Source organism: Mirounga leonina, unplaced genomic scaffold, assembly GCF_011800145.1.
Source record: "Mirounga leonina isolate KUSES-001 unplaced genomic scaffold, KU_Mleo_1.0 Mir_114, whole genome shotgun sequence".
Lineage (NCBI taxonomy): Eukaryota > Metazoa > Chordata > Mammalia > Carnivora > Phocidae > Mirounga > Mirounga leonina.
The window spans coordinates 36,998,165-37,021,972 of NW_023270265.1; the positions used below are offsets into that span (position 1 = coordinate 36,998,165).

The 23,808-nt window shown below is 48.2% G+C and overlaps 1 protein-coding gene across 30 annotated transcripts in view; it reads left to right on the forward strand.

Annotated features, from left to right (window-relative positions):
• The window catches only part of TCF7L2 (transcription factor 7 like 2), a 195,101-nt gene that overhangs the window by 159,828 nt on the left and 11,465 nt on the right, over nt 1-23,808 (forward strand). For 14 of the 30 annotated variants that reach the window (XM_035029104.1, XM_035029110.1, XM_035029144.1 and 11 more), the window contains 6 exons: nt 11,467-11,599; nt 13,838-13,940; nt 15,901-15,987; nt 21,144-21,284; nt 21,791-21,950; nt 22,221-22,328. In XM_035029104.1, coding sequence (XP_034884995.1) covers nt 11,467-11,599; nt 13,838-13,940; nt 15,901-15,987; nt 21,144-21,284; nt 21,791-21,950; nt 22,221-22,328 — 732 coding nt within the window. The remainder of the gene's footprint in view (nt 1-11,466; nt 11,600-13,837; nt 13,941-15,900; nt 15,988-21,143; nt 21,285-21,790; nt 21,951-22,220; nt 22,329-23,808) is intronic. The other 16 variants (XM_035029137.1, XM_035029179.1, XM_035029192.1 and 13 more) reach the window with 3 other exon arrangements.

Consider the following 23,808-nt stretch of genomic DNA (forward strand, 5'->3'; position numbering starts at 1 on the left):
CAAGTGTCACTCCCGTGTCACTGTGACAAGAAAATATACTTTCCCCCCTCCCTCCTCCTCTCGCAATGCAGCCCTCTCTCGAAGAAATTTGTTTTGAGGGATTTGACAGTCTTGCCAATAAAGTGCCTGCCTCCTGCATTGGGTTGATCATTTTCCTTCATGGCTGACCGTAATTTCTTAGCTACTCTTAGCGGTAGCTCTGTCCCCTGTCCCTGCTGCCCAAGGTAACGGGTGAGGGAGGGGGACTTCGCTTAGGTGCCCTGAGCTGGCTGGGGAACATGGGCCTTCCCCCTTCCTTCATGGATTTTGTAGTGGTGAAGATTAGAAACTAGAAGGAGGTTTTTTCTTTTTTTTCTAATTAAGAATTTTAAAAAAAATTCCATTTGCAACCAGTTGAACTAGATTATTAGGTTTCTTTTTGCTTTTTTTTTTTTTTTTCTCTATTTTGGTTTTGGTTTTTGAGGGATGATGTGTGTGCAGGGGGACTAATTAACAAAACAATGATGGGCAACTGTGAGTGAGAACTCAGAGCATTTTGAGTCAAACCCGGGCAGAAATTTGGAGGCTTCTCTCTCTTTCAAGATGCTTTTTTCCAGCTCTTTAAGTGAAAGGCATAAAGGGAGGGGAAGCTGGGAGGAAGAAGAAAAGTGAGAAAAGCAGTCAGGGAGGAGGAAAAAAGCTGGCCCAGTCCCATCTTGAAGGTGCAGAGAAAGTTTTTTGTGAGGTGGAGAGAAAGAAGACCAAAGCTAGTATGTACCCTAGGGATACAGTTTTAGTGGGGATGGAAGATTTGAGTGGGAAAGGAGGCCCAGTGGCCTCCGGGCTCTCTCTTTTCCAGCAGTTGGGCGGTTGGCACCTCAATTTGAATTGCTGGGTGAGTAGTGGGGGGTGTGTGTGTGTGTGTGTGTGTGTGTGTGTGTGTGTTCGTGTCCTTGCTTATGGTCTTGACCATTAAACCTCCGTGCTTTTTTTTTTTTTTTTAATTCAGACGATGGGAAAGGGAAAACAAAACCAAGAATAAATGGTCAACTCAAGCTGTGTCCTTTCCCTATGTACTTTCCATAGCAGTGTTTTGGGAAGTTGGGGAGAAAGGGTTAAAAAAAAAAAGATCAGGAGGAGAGAAAGCTTGACTTTCATCACAGTCCTTAAGCTATATACCAATGCAGAGCCTGCACAGCTAGCTCCCCAAGTTCCAGGAAGCTGGGGATCCGGAAAGGGGTGGTGGGGTGGAGGATTTCTTTTAACAAATAAATTTTTCTCCTTCACCCACCAGGGTGGGCTCCACTGGAAGAAGGAGAAGGGAGAGTGACGTTGCCTCAGAGAGGAGCATACTTTCAGAGCTTGAGACGGCCAAGCATTCAGGCTCTGACAATAGCAGGGCTTCTGTAAACTGTATGTTTTGGTTTCATATTTAATGCGAACTTTCTGTTGCTCTGTCTTTAGTTGTATTTATTTTCCATCTCAAATTTAGATGCCGGCCTTTTAGGGCTACCGTCTTGCCCGCGGTGTCTGTATTTTCAAAAACTTAAACAGAAAACGTGCTCCTAGGAAACCTGAGCAGGAGACCCATGACAGCCCATTGTGGTGTTAATGATTAGGAAGAAGGTCCTTTTGCAACATCAGTTTGGGGCTTAGGTTACACTCTGCTCTGTTCAACTGTTGGGTCAGATCCTTTGCCACAGCTCTCAGGGCATTCTCGAATTTGGAGGCGATTCCTAGGATTACTTTTATTACTGTCTTTTGTTGTGGAGTGGCCAAGCACAGAAACCTTTGCCGTGGTCAGTCAGCTCTTAGATCTGATTTTGGGAGGGGGAGGGAGAAAAAAAATGAAATGTACAACAGCCTGTAGGAGTCCTTATGTTTTCAAAATCAGGAATTAAGTCCTGTATATCCTGTTAAAACACAGAGTGGTGAATACTTCCCTGGTAGAGCATGAAGCAGTGACCGACGTATGGCTTGGTCTTCCTTTCTGGTCGTGTGCAACTTTTCTAATTCAGTCCACGATTGTGTGAACTGTCCAGAATCGTGGGGAAAGACAGTGCAAGCTGCCACGGCCAGTGTCTAAGTTGTGTTGCCGTAAATTGCCCAGCCTAGCCTAGCCTCCCTTTCCGAGATTCCTGAAAGGTTCCAGAGCTTTGTTTACTCAAATTACTTGGGTTACTTAATAGCAGTCCTGCTCCTTTGGTGGCCGCTAACCCTCCATTCTTGATGTCTCATGAGAAGGGAGTTGTTTGAAAGGGTGAATTCCCGACTCCAATGACACAGATATTATGATCTTTGTATTGTCACAACAGGCTGCTGCGTCGGCATTTTCTGGAAGCAACAGAGCCTGCAACCTTATATTCTTAGGGAAACCTCCCTTTTGTGGTTTGGGGTTGGTGGGGGGCCTGGCTGAGCTGTGTAATGGAATTCTTTCCTTCTGCAACATTGCGGAATGTGATGAAATCTTGCCGTGCCCTCCAGATTACATACTTCTGCACACATTTGAAGATTTTTTTTTTTTTTTAATTGGACTTTGCCTGGGTCATTCCCTAGTTACGTTAAACTTCTAACTTGACAGCTTGCTTTGAGAGGGGGTCGCATCCTTTTCACGTGTTTCATTTATGGGGATTGTAGATGTCCTTTAAAGGATGCCCATGTTTGGGACACTAACAGGGCAGCAGAGAACAGAACAATGCAGCACCACCTTTCCATCCGTCATTGCCGAATTCCTGCTGAATCCAGGGTTTGGGGACAGGAAAACGTTCATCCCTCCTCTCTGTGTACCTGGTCTTTTCTAGGGAGGAATTCACCTGCTCTCTGAAGGAAACAGCTGTTTCACAGAGCACTTATCAGCCTCCATGTAGCCGGCATGAATTTCAAATACAGTACTGTCTAGATTCGAAAGTTAGGCACAGGGTATATTAGAAAAACGAAAGACATTTTTGTACAGCTGGTCATTGTAAATAAATTAGAAGGGTGGTATCAGGTTTTGTTAACTACTTTCTTGAAATCCCCAGGATGTAATAACCATTATGTACTTAAAATTTACTCTAAATCAAAATTGGTGATTCCCTTTCCATTATATTCAGGAATCCCCAGATTTGGGGTTGTTGGGGTTTTTTTGGGGGGGGGGTAGCCTGGAAATCATTATTATTTTTTTTTAAGTTGTTTTGAATGTGAGCTTTTGGATTTCTTCATTTGGAATAGGTTAGTTTTATTCCTGGCTCTGTTTTGAAAATCTGCTCTCCTAGAAACAGCTGTACCCTCCTACCCAGTTCTCAAACATTCTCTGCAAACGTGGGACACTCAACAAGGTTGATTATGCTAACACTAATCATTTAATACCCAAGTAGTAGAGAAATATCTTGCGGGAGAGTGGAGGTTGCGAACTACCAGGAAATTACTTAGGGCTGAAGTGGTTCGTTCTTCATCTCTGAGACCCGGTGGAGGATTAGGACAGTTAGAGGACCCCATTGTGCCTGCTGCACACACACCCCCCCCCGCCCCCACCTCCGCCCTGCTGTAGCAGGTTCCTGGAGGGACACAGGCAGGAAGAAAATCCTGGGAACTCACTGGTCAGGGGCCCGCCTGGACTGGGCGGGCCAAGACGTAAGCTTGCAAGTGCTTTAAAGGTTAGTTGGGGGAAGCACAATGGGATGCTTTCTTTTTATTGGGAAATAAATGAGAATGAGTGGAAATAAATTATGTTTAATGAACTTAACTGGAAGTAATTGTTCAAGAGCCTGTGAAAGCGCAGCGTTGCTGGGTCGGCCCTTGGCTCTTACAAAGCCAGGCAGCTGGAGCACATCTTTATTTTCCAGGTTAAAATGTTCCCCTTCGTGTGCCCACTCCCCCACCCTGACACCTCCAGCCCCACTCCCAACCTTCCCCTCCTCCTTTTTGGGGATTAAGAAAAGGTCATTAAGAGCAGAACTTGGCCCCCTAGACCCTGAATGCTTGGCAGTCTCTTTGGTGTATTACCAGCTGGGTGGTTATATTATGGAAGGGACGGGGTGGGGCGGGGGGGAGATGAGGGCTTAGGATGGTTTGAGTTAGTTCTATGTATATGCATATGTGTGAGAGAATTTGGATGAAAATTGACTGCACATTTATTCTCTCTCTGCCTGCCCTATTCAATCATTTCCCCGCACGAAGAATTTTAATGCTTGTGTGAGTATATGAGAAACTGTGAGTCGGCAGAATTTTGTAGAAAGCAGGGAGCATCTCTCTTCCTCTTGCTGTCCAAGTGGATTTGATTCTGGGGTTGGGGGAGGGGTCCGGCCATCCAGAGTTTACCAGACAAACACGCAGCACCCTGAGCGTCAGGCTCCCTCAGGTTCCAGGAGGTGTAATTTTGCAGCCTGTGGGTGGGCCCGGGCATCCCCAGCAGTGCAGCCAGGTGAGACCCTTGCAGCCTGGGTCTTTCTTTTCTGCAACTCGCAGGCAGCCCTCCTTTTTCTTAACCACCTCCTTTCTCCAAGCAAAACTCGAACCCTGTGAAGCCTTCTGTCTTCCTTATTATTTTCAGCACCAGTGTTGTTGCTGTCCGTATAAGCCTTGTCCAGGGAAACGACGTGCCCTTAGCTGGGAGCAGGCCCTGTGGGAGAAGCAGCCTTCGACCACGAGTGGGCTCTGGGCGCTGCGCTGGATGGGTCCTGGCTGGCTGGGCTTCCAGAGCTGTGGGGGGAGAGGGGCAGAGTAAAATGTTTGCAGAAGCCCATCTGGCCGAGGGTGGGAGCCCGCCCCACCCTTCCCCGCTGTGGGTGTAGGAGCTTGGCAAGATGCAATCGCGACATGTTCGCTAGGTAAGTTGGGGCCTGTGCATGCAGGCCTGCATCCAGGCTGCCGTGTGCGTCTCCTGACGTCACTCCCGTGGCTGCAGTCGGTGCTCCTTGTTGGGGGAATGGGTGGTCGAGGCAGGAGGGCTAGCTTCGCTGACCATTCCACCACTCTCTGGTCCATTGCCTGAAAAAACAGGACTAGTTGAGTCACAGAGAGTTGTTGCTGAGTAAGGAACAGCCCCTCCTTCACCTCCACCCCCTCTCCAGCGGCAATGACGTGCGACATCATTCATGTTTTGCCAGTCGCCATTGGCCTTGGTGTAGCCGTAGTCCGCGGCATCCTGCAAAACGCATGGAGATGAGCTCTAAACCCATTTTTTAATGTAAACCGGGAATCCACAGTGTCCCTTCCTGATGCGGATTTCAGCCCCTGGGAGGGCTGGGGAACCTAAGACCACTGAAGACCTTCCAGGTCCGCCCTGGGGAGGGGAGAAGGCTGACAAATGCCCCTCTGTGCTGCTTTTGTCTTATTGTGCCGGGCTCCTCAAGGCACTTTCTGGCCCCATTTTTCTTCTGCAGAAAAGGAGAGCAATAGGGGAGTATTGAAGAGGAGGGCCGGCGGAGAGGCCGGGGCCAGCAATGGCTCTATTTGTTTTCAACATCTTCTGATTAATAGGTTGCGAGGTGAATGGCAAGCTTTCATTCCCTTTGGGTTCCCCACAGTTACAGAAGGTTGAGGGGTCGGGGTTAGAGGAGGGGTAGCAGGGAGATCTAGAAGTGCCTGAATCAATCTTTCATTTGCCAGGTTCCAAATCACAAGCAGCCTTCGGACGGGTGTGTGGGTGCTTGGCGATGAGGGTGGCGTGGCCAAGTTGCAGAACACTGTTGCTTACGGGTTCTCCAGAGGGCAGAGGTCAGCCACCGGGGCGCCCCCTCCCCATTCCCCCCACTGTAGTTGGATGAATACTTTGGGTGGAAAGGCTTTGTGTGCTTTGAGGGCTGCTAAAGGACTTTTTTTTTTTTTAATCATTTAACTATTCAGTGCTCAAAACCCATAGAGCATAATGACCAGACCTGGGGAAGACTGCTCTGGGTAGCAGCCATGTCTCCAGGTAGAAAGCAGAAAGCCCTAATGATCTGCGGTCAGATGAGGATTTTTGTTCCCTTTAAACAGATACTGTTTACTTCATTTAATGGGTTTGGGGTTTTTTTAGCTGACTTTTTCTTAGGTTCTTGTCAGCTGGAACTGACGGGGTGCATTATGTTTTTGTCACCAGAACCCTGCTGGTCCCTGATACTGCGTGTGTCTCTCTCTTTGAGGTGCAGAAGCATCCCATTAGATGTCTTTATCCCCCACCTCCCCTAATCAGCCACACGTTATAAAATCCCCTGCTAGAAAGTACCTGGTGCCCTATGGCGGGGTGTTCTCGCTGAGGCAGGGAGCCCTGAGCTACTCCTAACTTGGGACCTGGGAGGGGGGCAGCAGGGAACACTGTTTGCTGAAGCTGGTCTAGGTTCCAGGGGCTGGTAGGTGGGAGTGTGAGGAACAGATCCCTTTGTGAGTCCTGAAGCATCTCTGTCCAGTTGGGAAGCTTGGCGCAGGCTAAGCTCGGGGTGCAGCTCACCACGTCAGCACAGCAGTGAACCCCCCATCCCAGCATCAGTCTCTGCAGCACCATGGGCTGGTGCCGTCGGGCAGGTGAGCGTGAAGCCCTGGAAACGCCGCCTTCCCAAGGCCTGGGGCCTGGGACACCTACTGTGTGGAACTAAAGAAGTGCCAGGTACATATAGGTGCGCTGTGAGGACCTAATAAAGTACGTCCCACCCAGCTCCACGGCAGGTTCAGTGGTAAGGCTGCATTCAAAGGTGGCAGTGGTGAGCTGTGCTGGGGTTGACTGCAGAGCTTCGGGACCAGCAGCTGGTCAGGGCTCCTGTCTCCTGTTCTCCCCTCGGATCATCTAAACAAAGGGTTCTAGGTGGTTCCAGGGGTGAGTGCCAGGTGCCAATGGCGTGGGTGCGTATGGGCAATGGTAGCGTAACTCCCGGACCGTCTGTGCAATGTTTTATTCACGCCTGCTGCTTCTGTGCCTCGGAGAGTCCTAAGTTTCAACCTGTTCCTAAAGGGTTAGATGCAGGTAACTAGGCTCTCCATGCAACTCTCCCGACCTTGAACGTTGGTTAGCTGTCACTGGAGGTAATGATTTTGCACCCCCTAGGCAGTTTTGAAGACCTACTTAATATTTAGATAAGGTAGTTACCTAAAAGGTACCTGGTTCCATGTTGCAGTTGTTTGCCTTGAATAGTGGACTCTTGTCTATAAAAAGATAAAAGGAGGAGAGAGGCATATTTCCGGCTACTATCCCACCAGCATAGATTATTGCTTTCATTTAGATTCCCTGGATCATTTCCGGAAGGTTGTCTGTGTCCTTCCCCCAGGAAAGATACTTTTCACCGTTGACTTTTCTTAGGGTGGTAACAGTTTTGAACACAATCCTTAAAGACCTCTTTAAAGAAGTGGGCACCGATCAGAGGGAAGGGGAAAGTCTAAAGGGCATTTCCTATTTGGGTTGGTTGGTGTTTCACTTATATGAACTCCTACTTCAAGGCCCTCACCCTGATTCTGGAAGGCCCTTGGTCATCTCTAGCTCTTCTTATTTAAACTTAGAACTCTTCTGTAGGCTTTCTTATTTGCTAGCATGAGAAAGTGATGGTTTTTCTCAAAATAGATAAAATATATATATATTTGGTAATTAAATATCACATTTTTCAGAAGCGCATGCACTGGAGGAAGGGTGGCCACAAAACTTCCATACACTCTGGCCCTGTAATAAACATCTTGCCTTTGAATTAAGGAATGCAGTCTGTGGATGTATGTCCCCTCTGGGAATTTCATTAGAACATACTAGAGGGGTGGCCAACCCCACCTTCCTCATTAGTACTCATTGGACAGTATTTTTCACAGCTTTTTTGTATTGCATGGGTAGCTCTGTGCCAAGCCCAGTGTTGAGCCTTAATTTTCACAACGATGCGCTGAGGTTGACCCCCATTCTCACCTGGAGTTTGCAGACAGGATGAAACTCCTGAGACAGGTTGCACAGCTAGGCGGGTCAAGTAGAATTTCAATCTGGGTCTTCCTTGCATTCATAGCCTTCACTCTTGGTCACTGTGTATATACCCTGGGGCTCTAAAACCATTTTTAAGGCACTGTACTTATAAAGTATAAGACTGACTGGTTTCTGAAGGTCTGTCCAGCTTTGTTCTATGATTCTGAGTAGACTCCATGTTAGTGGAGTGAATCCATGAGACTGTGAGATCTCTTCCTCTAATGATTGCAGTTGCAATTCAGTGGTTCTTCGGCAGCTTATGAGCCTCACCACTGCCATAGGCTGGACGTGACGGGATAGACAGTTCTAGAAGACACAGTCTTTGTCCTTAAGGAACTTAGCTACAGTGGGATCAAGAAAGGTACATACGTGACTCCAGCCTGGATATGATGGGACATAGAAAGAAGGGACTGTGGGGTCCTCAGGCTGGAGAGATGGGGCATTGTCACGAAGAACATCCTCCCATGCACAGTGGCAGCACAGGTACATGCAGGTCGTATGGGATTCGCGACTGGACCCTGGTCTCTGCAGGGACGACTGCGTTCCTTTCCCCTGCTTGCTTGGGAACCGGTCAGCCTGGAGAGACGTGTGGTTTCCTAGGGACCTGCCTAGCATACAGTCATGATCAGAAGGGAGAACCATGTCCCAATAGGGTTGCCATTTTCCCCCTTCTTAAGCTGGGCAGCAGTGGCTTCGAAACCACCCCCTTCCATGTTGTAGAGTCCAACTGGACCGGAAACAAAACCTGTTGGCTAGACTCAGGTGTGCAAAATAACATGAAGGTGATGGTGTCCAACTCTTGTCAGAATGAGCTTCATGCATGTTTGTAAGAGGAAGAGGGAAAATTAACTTTTTTAAATCCTATGCCCGGCGAGCACCACTGTTGCACAGATTCTATCTTCATCCTTCGCTAGACAAGTAGAGAAAGGTTTTCCCCGCATTTCCTGTTAGTCCTGCTTGGAAGGCAGCCATGGAATTTGTGCTTCTGAACTGTAGACAGAACTCTGCCTTCAGACAGCTTCTCCCAAACGATAAAATAATAAGGAAGAATAGTAAACCACCAGTCCTGTGTTTACCATGTGGTAGGTTCTGTGCTAAGCTCTTCCCATGGATTTTCTTGAGAACTAGGATTTGTGATTCGTGTTTGGACCTGGGCCTCTTACCCTTTGTGCTTGTCTGCGCCCATGTGGTTCTCTAGTCTGGGAGTCATGGCTAAACAGACAGAGCTACCATCTCTGGCACTCAGTAGGCTGACTCAAGATGCCTGGGTCCTGAGCGCAGACCCACTGAATCAGGTTCCTGCTGAGAGATTTCCTAGGCTCAGGCATCCAGATTTGGGACAAGCATCCTGAGAGAAGCTTGACTCAGCTGGAGCTGAGAATTGTAGGCTCCGCTGCCCACTGCCAGCCCTTCTACCCCCATCCTTTGCTTCCTTCCATTGTTTATGGTGGTCCTGTTCCCCAGCAGCCCTTCAGCCTCTGAGTGATGGTCTTCCCTGCTTTGGGTTATCGGTGGCTATTCCTCCTACCCATCTCATCGTTTTTCCACCCTCACTGTGAACTGTCTGGAACTGGTCCGCCTTCTTTCATTTCCACAGGTGTGTATCTTTCCAACCAAACAAAAAAACTTCTGGAAGGTGGCAGTCCTTTTCCTCTCCTCTCGGTGGCCTTCGCTCTTCTGACTGGGCCTGTCCCTTCCTCTCCCTACCTCTCCTTTTTTTTCCCCCTCTCCACCCCGGCGTGCAGTAAGAGTTCATTTGTTGGTTACTTTTCAATACAGAAATGTTCCCCCCAAAGAATCCTCAGTACGTGTCCATAAGATGCTGGCCCTGGCCTTGAGGCAGTATTCCTTCACTCTGCTGGCTTTGGCCTTGTCCAGACCTTCAGGGCTGCTAGGGAGGTGTGACCAAAGCTCCCTTGGCTTTGGCGCTTTTCATTTCAGTGCTTTGATTGCAAACTGGTAACTCACAACATAAGGCTCTTTGAGCAACTAGCTAGCCTTCTCTGAAAGTGTCCAGTTGTTTATGAGCATCGTTAAACCAGGCTGTTGCAAGTGTTGACTTCTTTTTCTGTAGTTTTTTCTGGAGCATATGGAGGAAGGCCGTATTTTACGTTCCAAACATGCTCATGAAAGTTAGAAGCCCCTTTTAGAGATGCCTTCCCCACAATTAGCTGGGGGTGAGAAATGCTCTTTGTATATTATACCCCTTCCTTACTCGTTTAAAAAAAAAAGAAGAAGAAGAAAAACGCAAAGCAAAACTAAGTGCTCGGTGGTCCCTGAACTCGAGAGGCACTAGTGGGCAGCACTGAAACCTCTCTTCTTTCCTTGTAATGCAATTCCTTTTCCTTGATGTTAATGCAAGTTGTGCCTTCCTAAAAGTAATAAAAGGAAATGAAGACACGTTCTGAAATGAAACTTGACTCTAATCCATTCATCATCTAATACTAGCCTCTTTATCTTTGCTGGTACCTAATCTGGTTAAATGTCCCTGTTGTAGGATTTTAGTGAAAATCCTCTATGGGGAATAGGGTTTTTTTGCAATTGGATTACTCTCAGTAAATGGCCCAGTAGTTCGCTTGTTTCGGCTTCATTTTTTTCTCTGTGGTCTTGCTGGGCTAAGTTACAGCACAGCATAGTGGAGGGGGTGGGGTGGGCTGAGAGGGGGTGGGTGGGGGAAGAGGAGAAGAATTTGGGAAGGTCTGGTCATGGCAACTAGAAAAAATCTTCAAAATGCTTTTTTTCTTTTTTTCCTGCTCTTTCTACCTATCCACCTTTCCTGAACATAAAAATGCTTGTACTTGGTTTGCTAGAACTGCCCGTTTCTAAACTGCACCCCTTTTATTAACCCAATTTATCATCATCCAGTTAATTTATTAGCATTCCCCCATGACTTGCTAATGAAATTCCTAATGAATCAGGGCTGCTGTAATCTGCATAAAATATGCAGGTGCTTGCCTGGCAGTTGAGGGCCTTCTGGTAAAGTTCACACTCCCAACCAGACCAGGAGTGGAGCTTTTCATCTGTGCTGCCTGCAAAGGGTCATAGCAGGCCCGCTGGTTCCCAGGGGCAGGGAGCAGTTAGGAGCCAGGGGTGGTGGATAGGGGAGGCTGGGTGGGTGGGACTCGGGCCCTGCCGCGTTTCTTGTAAGGGAAGGTGTTCCCAGCCTGTTCCCGGGGAAGTCTGCTTGCCTCCTGAAAGTCCCTCCGGTGGAGCCCTGGGGTCAGGGATTCCCCCCCAACATGCAGGAATGCAGTAGGCCTGGTAAATTGAAGTCCCCACGTCCGATATACCTGCCGGATGGAAAAGCGCAGTCGGGCTCCATGATGGGGTGGTGGTGGAGGAGGTATTTTTAAAGCCGGGCTCCGTAGGGAGGTAAAAACGGAAGTGTGCCTACCCAGAGAACGGTCTTTACAAATATCTGTTGTTTTTAATACATGGGTGGGGGCCGGGGCTGCGGGTGGAATGGAGCACATCTTACAGAATCCGGGCGGGAGGACGTGGCCCCGGGAGCCCCGGGAGGCCCGGGTCCTGGGTTTGGAAGTCTCAGCTGCCAGGAACCAGCTTGATGGTGTCCTTCTCTGTTTCTTTCCCGCCCACAGTCGAACAAAGTGCCAGTCGTCCAGCACCCTCACCATGTTCACCCTCTCACGCCGCTCATCACGTACAGCAATGAGCACTTCACCCCGGGAAACCCGCCTCCACACTTACCAGCTGACGTAGACCCCAAAACAGGTAGGCCGAGCGCTTGGTGCCAAGAGCGCATGCTGGGTCTGGGGCCGCCTAACCTGCTGGGATTTGGGGTGGGCTGCGGGCAACGGTGGAGGGACTCCTGTTCCTCTCGTGGGTGTTGAGAAGTTCCTAGGGGAGGCCAGAGACTGGTGAGAGAGTAGCTTCCTCTGTCCTTAGAAGCCCATGTGTAGCACTAACAATCTTTCTAGAGCTCTGAATGCCCCCAGAAGGGCTGGCTATGAATCCCACACCGTTTTTCAGGGGTAGCTTATAACTAACTCCAAGAGCCACAGACAGGCTTGGAGGCATCTCGTGGCCTCCTTCTCAGCAACTTGGGAATACAGGAGCCCTACGAGCATGGCTCCCCAAAGCCCTGGTTCCCTTAGCGGCCGAGGGACTCCAGTCACTTGATGACGACTTCTTGGTGGCACATCACTGGGTCCCGCGTCGTCTTTGCTGATTTATGTGGGTTCCTCTTCTCCTACAGTATCCTGGGTATCGCCAAGCCCATTATACAGATGTGAAAAACAAGTCCATTGTGGAACAACCAGTAGGGTCTCAGGCGGAAGGTGCCACGTCATCCTTCAGCCTTTACGCTTTTCCTCTCCCTTCCATCCCATGTACCCATTGACTGCTTTCTCCCCAAAGAGGGAAAGAGAGGGCAGGGTTACTTGTAACCCTCCCTGTAACCAGATTTCAAACAAGCAGCCGGCCACAGCTCCTAGTGGGATGGTCATGGGAGAACAGCTAAGGGCAGGACAGGCCCGGGCTATACACTGGCTGTGGTCTTTCTAACCAGCTGAGTTAATTAGAAGGATGAATTTTCGGTGGCTATTCCGTGTCGCTTCATCAGATGGGATTGTTTGGTGTTGAGCTGAGGTAGATTGCCCGTTCATGCAGACTTCGCTGCCCCTGAATGAAGCCACACATGAGCTGGTTTTCACCAGCCTCTGAGCCCCTTTTGTGCTCGTGGGGGACCCAGCCTGGTGCTTGGATGGCTGGAGGAGGCCGCCAGCCGGCCCCAGGCTCTGCGAGTGAATGGCAGCATCAGCGTCTCATTTAAATAATGGTAGTACAGGGAATAGCTTTTAAATGGTTATCGTAAAACATATGATTAACGTCTGCAGACTGTTTACTTTTCCTCTGCGAACATTCTTTCAAGTGTGCAAATGGCTTGGTGTAGGGTCCAAGACCAGCTAATCTGTTTGGTTTTTGTAATAGAGAGAAAGCAATGTCTGCATGAAAATGTCACCCAGGGAGACTTAACTTACAGATTAAAAGCTTCCTGAATGAATTAAAAAAAAAAAAATGGAATAGTTTTCATCCACAGACACGCAGCTCATTACCTCCAATACTGTGTTACTTCTGTAGTATCGTTCGTTTTCTTCCCAGTTCAGCTGCTTAGATCAGTTCCTCTGTGTCAGAATTGCTCCCAGCGCTCTTGCTTTGCTCAGGATTGAGTGCAGGATGTGCTCCTGTGGAGTAAGTATGCGGTGGCGTGGCTCAGGCCTTCAGGATGTGCTCAGCTATGCCACGTGAGCGTCCCAGCTCTCAGAACGCAGCCATCCCTGGTCAGCAGCTAGGGCTGCTTCTCCCAGCTGACTGCCTCCAGTGAAGTAGGTTCTAGACCCGAGCCCGCTGGTCTGCTCAGTTCAGATCCTACCCTAGAGAAGATGCCGTGGCTTGTGAGTTTCTGCCACAGCTCATCCTCAAAGCTGAGGTGGAGACATTCTAGAAGAGTTACCTTTTTTGAAAGAAGGCAAGAGTCACCCTTCCAAAAGCCATAACTGAAAAGGCATTATTAGAAACCTAGAGGAGGTGACTCTGGTGCAGGCAGGTCATCAGACTTAAAAGGAGTGGAGGCCCAAGCTGGGAGGGCAAAGAGAATGTACATGACTCGATCACCTACTGTGTGCCAAGCCCTTCAGATTTTCCTTTAGTTTCAATAATCACACTGATCCCCTAAGGCAGAAATACCCAAGATGGTGTTTTCAGGGTCTGCGTTTACCCCGTGTACCCATCCACCTAGAAGGAGATAAACCTATTGGTCAAGGTAGGGCGGGGAGAGATGCTGAACGAAACTTACCCGCAACTCTTAACGGTCATAGTCATGGAAAGAATGTCGAACTAGCTCTGCTCATAGAAGAGAGGTCTCCGTTCTCCTTTCCCTATTCCCAGCCCCTGGCATTTTCTCTTTCCTTCTCTCCTCCTTTGTGCCTAAAATGCCGCTTCTTCCCCCAGGAATCCCACGGCCTCCGCACCCTCCAGATATATCTCCGTATTACCCACTGTCGCCCGGCACCGTAGGACAAATCCCCCATCCGCTAGGATGGTTAGTACCACAGTAAGGAGTTCCATTTTTTAATTCCCTTTTTGTTTCTTACATGGGCATGCTTATTATTTATCCTGTGTGTGTGTGTGCGCGCGCGCGTGTGCGTGCGCTTGTGTGTGTTTTGGAAGACAGGGTTGGGGAGGGAGGGCCGCAGGGGTACGTGGGGAAGATGCTCACTGAGGTGCCCTGTGGGGAAGCAGGAGAGTCAGTAGCCCTTCAGATGGGCCATGGAGGAAAAAGGTTGTTGATACTTAGCATTCTGAACTCACAGTCCCCCAAGACTCTAGGTTTCTCTCTGTGAACAAAGGTGTCCTTCAGATACTTTGGGAACTGCAGAGGCTCTGAGGGTCATGGCTCTTCGGCTGGTGGCCGCCCAGACTGGAGTCCTGTCGTTGGTTTGAGGCGGCACGGCAGTGGGAACAGGCCTAACATCCTTTTGAAATCCAGGGGTGAGACTGGGGGGTGATTCTCTCAGAAACCCCTACCCCCTCATCCCATCCTGAGGGTTATTGCCAAGGTTGGCAACAAGAGTGGCCAGGTCTGTCTGGTGAGACAGACAGTTTGCAACCAGCATCTCTCTGGATTCTTGGTTCACCTGATTATGAGGGGCGGGGGTGGGGCATTGGGTACCCCTGGGTGCCGGCCCGTGGGGCCTTCCTGAGTGTCCACCAGGGTTCCTGGCAGTGCGCAGGGCGTCAGGCTGCCTTTCACGATTTGTCTTCCTATCACCCAGGCTTGCTTTTATAGTACCGTCCATGAAGCTTCCTTGGACAGCTTGGAAAATGTGTGTTTCCGAGCCAGGGTAGAAAGGCCTTCACTGCATAACCATAGTGTGCACGAGTGTGTTTAGGCGTGTAATATCCGTTTTGTGATTGTGTTCTTGTGTATGTAGTTCTCCGTGTTTATCAGTGATCTCTACTCTAAAAAAACGAGGACAGTTTGTTGTCTTAACAGGAATACGTCCTGGGTAAAACTCTGAAGTTTGGGTCTTGGGGAAGAAAGACACCCTTTCATTGCCTCAGAGAAGATAAGTTCTAGAGTAGTTCACCTAGTATTTCTGTCGTTGAACACACTCTACCCTGGGTTGTGAAAAATAGCTTGTATTCTGAAGTAGCTGTACAAAATACCGTGGGTGTACTTTCTCTTGATTTTTTTTTTTCTCCTTCCTTTTGTTGGGGAGGGTAGAAGCGGACGTGAGCTTGTGTCCCATTTCTTCCTCAGAAAATGGGGCCGCTTTCCTCGAATAGTTCTCTGGCATCCCTTGCCCCGTTCAGCTGAGGGGGAGATATTTGAAGGCTAGATAAAAAGGAATAGCCAACTCAGACAACCCTCTGTCAGAAGAAGTTGTGTGTCTTTCATGAGGATGCTATTTTGCATGTTGCTGTATTTTTTAATTATTGTAATGAGGTGTGATTGTCTATTGGTTACCCACAATTCTTCTTGGGGACTCTCCCCCCCGGTAACTCTTGTCAACACTTGTTAATTTGACAAAAGGCTACAAATTAAGCTCTGTTAATTTAATGTTTTCTCACCGAGATCTAAATACCGAAAGAGGCCCAAAGCGTAACTGAAGTCCTTTGATTCACTGTACTTTATTTTGGTATAAATTTACATTCATTATTGTTTTCCTTTGGATGTGTAGCCCTCAATTAGTGTGATGGCTCCATTAAAGCAAGCAAGACTTCGCCTTTAATTATTACAACAAAACACCTAGTTTCAGCTTGGGGAGAGGGTCTCTATTGACATAAGCAGAGGTTATAAAATTTAATTAGCCATTCCTATCAGATTTATGGCATTCAAATTGTTCTGTGTTTCTTCCCTTTGATCCTTCCTGTACAATCCCCAAGATTTTTGTTCTGATCAAATGAGAATAAAGCTTACTGTGCAGAGAGAACTTTCCCTTTTTCTTCTTTTTCTTTTCCCCACCCCCACCCTATTTGCACTCTCTTACTTTGTACCCCCCTCTTTATAGGCAAGGCCAACCAGTGTACCCAATCACGACAGGAGGATTCCGCCACCCCTACCCCACAGCTCTGACCGTCAACGCTTCCATGTCCAGGTGAGTTCCAAGAACCAGGGCCTCCAATCAAGTCAGCCATGGGGGACTTCTCAGAAACTTCTCTAGATGGCTCCCAGGCCATCCAGGGGCCACTCCTTCATGTAGTCCTAATGGTCTAAGACCGATAGGGCATTAGGCTTTACTTCTAGAAAATCCTGAAAAATTAACCTGAACTTCTAAGGTAGGTGATGTCAAAGTTTCGAGGTTGAATCTGGGAATCAGTGTATTGAGCGGTATTTTTTTTTTTTTTTTTTTTTTAAGAATTTAAGAAGGTGGGAAGAAGTAGTTAGGACATGCAGAACTTTTTAAACTGTTGTTTCTCTGTTGCCCTATACTGGGTAAGAAAGGGTGGAGGTAATTTTATTATTATGTAAAGGAGAGTTTGAGGAAGGGTGTGGTCTTTTCAAAATTCAGATTCTTCGCTGTCAACAAGAAGGGATACCCTGTTCCCAAACACCCCCCCCCCCCATAAAGTAGCACTGCCGCATAGGGAATTTTAAGTTTTTTACTAGCCACAGTTTTAAAAAGGTTAAGGGGGCCAGGGGGAACCCAGGTGAAATTTTTTTTAACGATCTATTTTATTCAACCTCGTATTGTCAAAATATTCTCGTTTTGACATGTTAGCACTGTAAAGCAACTATTAATGAGATTTTACATTCTGTTTTGTACTTTCTTTCTTCCTTTTTGAAATCTGGTATGTATTTTACACTTAACAGCACATCTCAGCGTGGACCGGCCACGTTTCAAGTAAGCCACGTGTGGCTGGTGGCTACCACCCTGGCCTGTGCAGCCCTAAGTCTTGGAAAGTTAAAAAAAAAAAAAATCTTGTGTGTACAGAACAAGAATTTGAAAGGAACCCATCAAATAACCAGCAAAGAATTCCTACCCCCCGACAAAGGACATAATGATGTTTGCTTTCCTTGATGGGGGGCATCTTCAACTTCTAATTTAAATATTTTGCTGTGTTTATTGGATAAAAATAGTAACTTCTTCCTTTACAAAGAAAAGTCGTGTGTGTGTGTGCACGTGTGCATTCATATATCTCTAAGCATATAAATACGTGTGTATCACACACACATACACCCACATGTGTGTACCTGGATCTTTCTAATCCCCTGTTCTCCTTTCCTCCCTCTAATTAATTCTGGCTAATTTTTCAGTGAGTGCTAGTTTATTTACAAACTGGTTGGCAGCAGTAGGCTTAAGTAGTCACTAATCGCTCCTAATGATAGTTTTATTTTCTGTTCATCTGATTTTCAGTCAAGTTAATTAAATCGGTGGAGGTTTAGACTTTCCTGATGGGCTACAACAAGTAATCCATTTTGATGATGGCCCATAATTAAATCAGCATGCATTACATGGCAAGGATGCTGTCCCTAGCTTCTTCCCCCAATCTCTGTGGTCCGTATGGGAACCCAAGACCAGAGAGAGGGTTGGAGAGACAGGACAAGCCAGCCCCTTTTTTCCTGCTTACAGAACAGTAATTTTGGTGGGGGAGAGAGTAAGAATCACATTCATTAAGAAAAACAGGCTGTAGTCTACCTCCCATTTGTAATTAGGCCATGGAGATCACATAATTTTAAAGATCCAGTCCCCGCGTGTGATAAATGATCTCGGTTTCAAAATCCACACCGATATGGGTTAGGCGGGAAAATGCTTGTGCGTCCTCCTCTCCAGTGAGAGGAGGAAGGTTATGTTCATTAAACAATGTCATCACCACCTTGCAAAGCCTGGGAACGAACTGGGAGTCTCCCAAGAGGAGAGCTGCTCCCGAGAGCAGCTCCTAATCCACCGCTCATCTTCCCCGAAAACCGGCATTTATCATTGCCCCTGATTGTTTTTCCTGTTTGTTTATTCGGTGCATTCGAGAGGTTACAAGCAGTGAAGGAATGGTCGGATAGGGATTGGGGTTAAGCTTATCGATTGAATTATCATTAGGAGGTTAGCCGATAATTTAGAGGTGGGCAGAGGGGGTGGAGGAAAGGAAGGAAAAACAGTGGGAGGAAAGGTTAGGGGCTCAAGGTGCAAGGGGGAGGCCGCCGATTCCCTAGGTAGGCCTTACGAAAGGTAGCTAGTTAAAAAGCGTAGACAGCAAATTAAATACATTATTGTGGTAATGGGGCAACAGAAGTATATACGGTCTATTATACTTACACGGCAGTTACAGGAAATGTAGGCAGCTTGCCCTGTTCCAGAACACCCTTTGATATTCATTCTATTCAGCAGCCGGGGCCAGGACTTCTCAGAATTAAGTGATGGGTCATTATACTTTAAACACCGCGGAGAAGCCTAGATTGGCAATTAAACAGCTCTTGCTGACACTCACTTGTGCCGCCCTGTGACCCCCTTTAGATTGAGATGTTGGAGCTCCGGGCCCTCAGCCTGCTAAATTGGTGCAAGGCCCTTCTCCTGACGAGAGCGGGCTCTGAAATCGGCTGACTTCAAAGGGAGGAGATCATGTATAAACCATAATGTGGGTGCACCGTGGCTCACAAAAAATAAGGCAGGAAGAGATGAAATGTTACAAGTGCAAGGGGGAAAATGAGAGAATAATGACAAACCTAATGCAACTCAAAGCAGGATTGTTGCAAGGAAAATGCATCCCACTGCTTGTGCATAAAATCAAGGCCGGCAGATGACATCCAGTTAACAGAAACGTGTCAACAGTGAAGTAAAGTGAGAGTGAGCAAGAGAGGAGCCCCTGAGACAGCCAGAAACCAAAATTAGTTGTCCTTAACAAGTTAAGGTTCATCATTATATTCTGGCTCGGAGCCATAAAAGCAGACGGGGGTATATAATGAGCTGCTTAGAATTTTTAGGGTGTTTATTGCATTTCATGAAATAGCTGTCTGCAGAAGGGAATTTCTTAAGCAACAGTGTGCGTGTAGGCCCCCCCCCACCTCTAACACCCCATTTCTTTCTCCGCTATACATTTTTCAGGTAGATGAATGTGTTTGTAAACTTGGAAGTGTTCGTTCCTCATGGCCTGCACTGGAAATTTGGCCCCACCCCAAAATGTGCTCAGACTGTGGTAGCTACCTGTGGTGTTTGGGGTGTGTGTGTGTGTGTGTGTGTGTTTGGGACACACACATACACCATACACAACACAGTGTTTTCCTGTCTCTCCCCCGCTTCTCGCTCTCTCGCTCTCATGTCTGTACACATATTCCCATTCAGCAAGAAGAGAACATATGTATTTGAGGAATGTCAAGCCTTTAAAATTCACAGTAAAAGCTGCCAGTCCACCCACCGCTTCACCCAAGGGCTTCCAAGAACACATGTTCTTAACTTATGTTTCCTCAGAGGCCCTCATGCAGTGGAAGGAACAGAGTGTAACATGGGAGTCCAAGAGCCTTCCGAGGGCTTGCTTTTCATTTTCTCGGGGAAAGGGAATGGAGGTTGTTTGCTTGTTTTTTCCTTTCTCTTTTTCTCTCAGACTCTTTCTCTCCCTCCCTCCCTTTCATATACCCTAAAGGATTTACATGGTTCTTACTAAAAAATCATGTTATTTTTACCAAACTTTGATACTGGCTTAAATTTGTAAAAGGCAGTGGCGGGAAAGGGCCACATCAGGATGGAATTTCTGAGTCCAAATGTCCCCACTGTGCATCTGGGCCCCTTCAGAAATCTGCCTTGTGCATTGGTATTTTCTCCGTTGATCTACCCAGATTCAGTTAGTTAATTTTTTTTGCTTGCTTACCGTTTTTCAAATTAACATTTGCTACATTATTTGGGTCAAATGGAAGCTGTTTTCATCTCCAGTCCACATAAGGAAAAAGAACCTTGTGAATACAGGATCCTCTTGAAATCACCATCTCGATAAACCCTCACTAGCACTTCCAGTGCCCACCAGAATTGGCTGCCTGGAGAGCAGGTCTTCATTCTCTGGATGCTCTGCGGGACTGTTCTGGTTTGGATGTATTAAGAAAGCATCAACTGCTTGATCTGGTTCTCCTTCCCCCGAACAGCACCCCACTTGCTCACTTGCCTAACCTGGACAGGTTGGAGCCTGGAGGCCGCCATTTTGTTTTCTCTCGGGGTTCTCCCCTTTTCTCCCCTCACCCTGCTATTCTGTATGGTAGTATATGTTCTTTTAAGAAGGGTGATTCTTCTAACCCTTTACAACTCGTGGCGACTCCAGGCATATCAGAGAACGTGAAAGCTGTCTGATCCAGTTGTCACTTCACATGTGGGCCAAGATGGGCATTTTAAAATTCGCTCTTTATGTTCTGGTGCCATTGCATGGCAGGGAAATGCTAATTCGGGGCCTAGGGGGGGTTTCAAAGAACTTCCTAAAAATGGACAGTATTAGAGGAGAAAACAACCTTGACTCATATAGTTACCACTTGGATGATCATTTAGAAGGCCTTTGAAGGCATAGGCAACCTATTAAGTAAACGCAATTTAGGAATCCTAGGATTACAGAGCGGGAGAGGGCATACACATCCGAATTCAAAGCTCCATTTATGTGTGTGTATAAAATACAGCTTTTTTTTTCATCTTTCCGTAAGAGGGTATAAGCTTATTTAAAATATCTGTGACTTACGATGAGACCCAGATAGGAAGCATTTGGATTTTCCCCATCTTTCTGCCTCACTTTCTCTCATTCCTGTCAAAATGATGGGGCACATCAGCAAAAGAAAAAGAAAAATTTTATTGTACTCCATCAACAGAATATGGCCTAATGAGGCATGCACGGCATTGTCAAAAATGTGTACTTCAGCCACGTTAATATTTTATTTAGCTGTCAATATGCAACAATAGATTTCACCTTTCATTCTAGAGCTGATTAGGACTTAGGAAATTGTCTTCTTAGATGCCACTAATAATGCCTCAAAAAACAACTGGACGTGTGATTTCCAGCAGGTAGTCCGAGCCTACTTTTCCGCCCAAGTACATCCGTTGTATTTGTCTTTTGCTAAAGATGTTAAAAATCATAATGTCTCTTGTCAGTAGCAATAATGAAGGGGAAGATTGGCTTTAATGACATTATGAGAATCATTATGTTTAATTTATCGCTAATTAATGCTGACAGGTTTCATATGCCTTGGGTTGCTTTCATGTGAGTGTTACGTGCTGGGTTTTTTTTTTTTTTTTTTAATTGTGTGTACACATCCCTCCCCATTCATTCATTTTGATTCTGACGATTTACACAGCTTCCTGTCTTCCAGGTTCCCTCCCCATATGGTCCCACCACATCACACTCTACATACGACTGGCATCCCCCACCCGGCCATAGTCACGCCAACAGTCAAACAGGAATCCTCTCAGAGTGATGTCGGCTCACTCCATAGCTCGTGAGTGTTGCTCTTTCAGTCGCCTTCTCTTTCCGCATCTTGTCTAGACCGTTGTTGATGCCTTGGCTGCTGGGTGGTGGCCCTGCCCGTGGTTGGCCGTGGTGCGTGTGCCTCGGGGTACCCGTGTCCTTGGATAGACTGGGATTTGCAACTGTGTCCCTGTCCCTAATCCACGACGGAACGTTTGGAGGTCTGTCCCGGGAGCACGAGAGACACTGGCCGAGGGGGAATTGGCCACACTGTGCTTTTCCCTCTGGCTTGGGAAAATGGTGTGTCTGGGACACTCGAGGAAGTGATTATGAAATTTTCTCTTCCCCCACACCCTCGCTACGATGTTTTTGTTCCATTTTCCAGGGTGGAGAAGACCCAAAGTGGAAGCATGCTTCTCATTCAGAACTGCTAGGTTTGGGTGTTGAGCAGCCGGAGAGCTGGGTGCTCTGCTGGGGAGGAAGTGGGACCTTGCAATTGTTGATCGGGTTGTGCCTATCTGTTCTGTCTATATCCAGAAAGCATCAGGACTCCAAAAAGGAAGAAGAAAAGAAGAAGCCCCACATAAAGAAACCTCTTAACGCATTCATGTTGTATATGAAGGAGATGAGGGCGAAGGTTGTGGCTGAGTGCACATTGAAAGAAAGTGCGGCCATCAATCAGATCCTGGGGCGAAGGGTAGGTCTCTCCCTCACTGGGAAGAGGGGGTGGCATGGCATGGTAGCCCCGTCCCTTCGGTCACGTGCTGACTTCTTCAGTGGCCTTCATGGAGGCATGACCAGAATGACCTTCTCCACACCTGCCGCCATCCTCTCGCCCAGAGAGAGCGCCAGGGCGGGAGCTGACAGATGAGGTTTTGCGTGCCAGGACCCTGCAGAGCAGACCCATCTCTCAGCCCCGGCCACAGGGTCGTTCGTGACGTTTTGCCTGCCCCTGTGTCCCCTCCAGTGGCACGCACTGTCCAGAGAAGAGCAAGCGAAGTACTACGAGCTGGCCCGGAAGGAGCGACAGCTTCACATGCAGCTGTACCCCGGCTGGTCTGCGCGGGATAACTATGTAGGTGTTCATTTTGCTCAGAGCTAGAGTCTGTAGAGGTGTGTCGGGGGTTCCCCTGCCCAAAGGGCATGCTACCTGCCACCTGGAATCAGGCCTCAGAACCATACAGTCTGCCCACTCCTGGGACCAGGGGCATCCTGTCCGAGCACCAGACTGGGGGGCGGGGGTCCTTGTCCTAGCTTCCAGTAGGGCTCCATCAGCAGGCCAGACTTCTTCAAGGAGGAGGGAGGAGGCTAGTGTTCCATTGTTCCAGCTCAGGACCGTGGGATTGACTTGGGGGCTGTCCACACCTTCTTGCCCAGGTCTTTGTAAAGACAAGGCTCTAGGATATGCCTCAGGGGGCTTCTGTGCTTCTCAGCAGTGGTCCCATGGGTCCTGACAGGGAAGGCCTCGGTGGAGAGAGTTTAATTCCTCCCAGGCCTTCCAGCAGCGCCTTGGCCCTTAAGAGGGAGAAAAGGAACAGTTGCCCTACGCTGTGGTTCAGGACAAGTTGGAAAAGCTAGTTCCTGCTGAGAGGGGCATGGGGGGAGGATCCCTGCAAGCAGCCAGGGGTTGTCTTCCTCTGGTGGGGCGCAGGAAGTGCCTTGGGGCCCCGGAAGGGTCGGGAAAGGGTCTGCGCCGGGTGAGGTGTCTTCCTGGGCTCTGTGTTGACTACAGGACTTGCCTAATTTCCTCCCTGGGGTTTTAGGATACAGGGCAGGATTGTTGCTTTCACTAATCACAGTGGTTGTGACACCCAGGACTCCTGTCCTCTCCTGACCTTGCTCTCCTCAGGAGACTCCTCTGTCTCCTCTCGCTGTCATTTCTTGTGCACATTTTGCCCCGCAGCCTTCTGGGCTGGCTCTCCTCTCTGTGGATGAGATGTCTCTTACTTCACCTGATACTTTGATTCCATGGCATTGGGTTTTATAAAGTGATTTTTAACCATTCACTCTCTAGGGTGGTGAAGGCAAAACTTGCCTTGATACCAGCAGGGGGCTTCTCCTCCCATCTCTGGTCAGTGGCGTGGGGCCGTGGGGGGTCCTTCCCCCGCCCGCGCTCCTGACCCAGATCTCCTGTGGACGACATCGTGGTGAAGGCGCTGTTTGTGGGCTGAGATCAGTTCAGTTAGTGCTGGTGGTGAATGTGCTGTGAGGCTTCAGAGTTAAATCAGGCACGTTGACTCTCAAAACTTACCTGCCATCAGGAAGCCATGGACAGGTGCGGGAATTGGTGGGTCCCGGGCGCATGCTGTCTTGGCCGGCTCTAGCCGTTTCTCATACCTGTCACCCCGTGCTTGCTAGTCTGCTCTTCCCCGTGCAGAGAAGGGGGCGCGGAGAACACAGACGGTTGGGCTTCATCCCCGCATCTTCATCTCTGCCCCCAGCCGCCTCCCTCTGGGTCCCAGTGGCCTTGGCTGGCGGCACGAGGCTCTGTTCCTCCTGGGAGTTGAAACAGGAATTAGTGCTGGTACCTGTCACCGGAATGTTCGCTCTGGTCA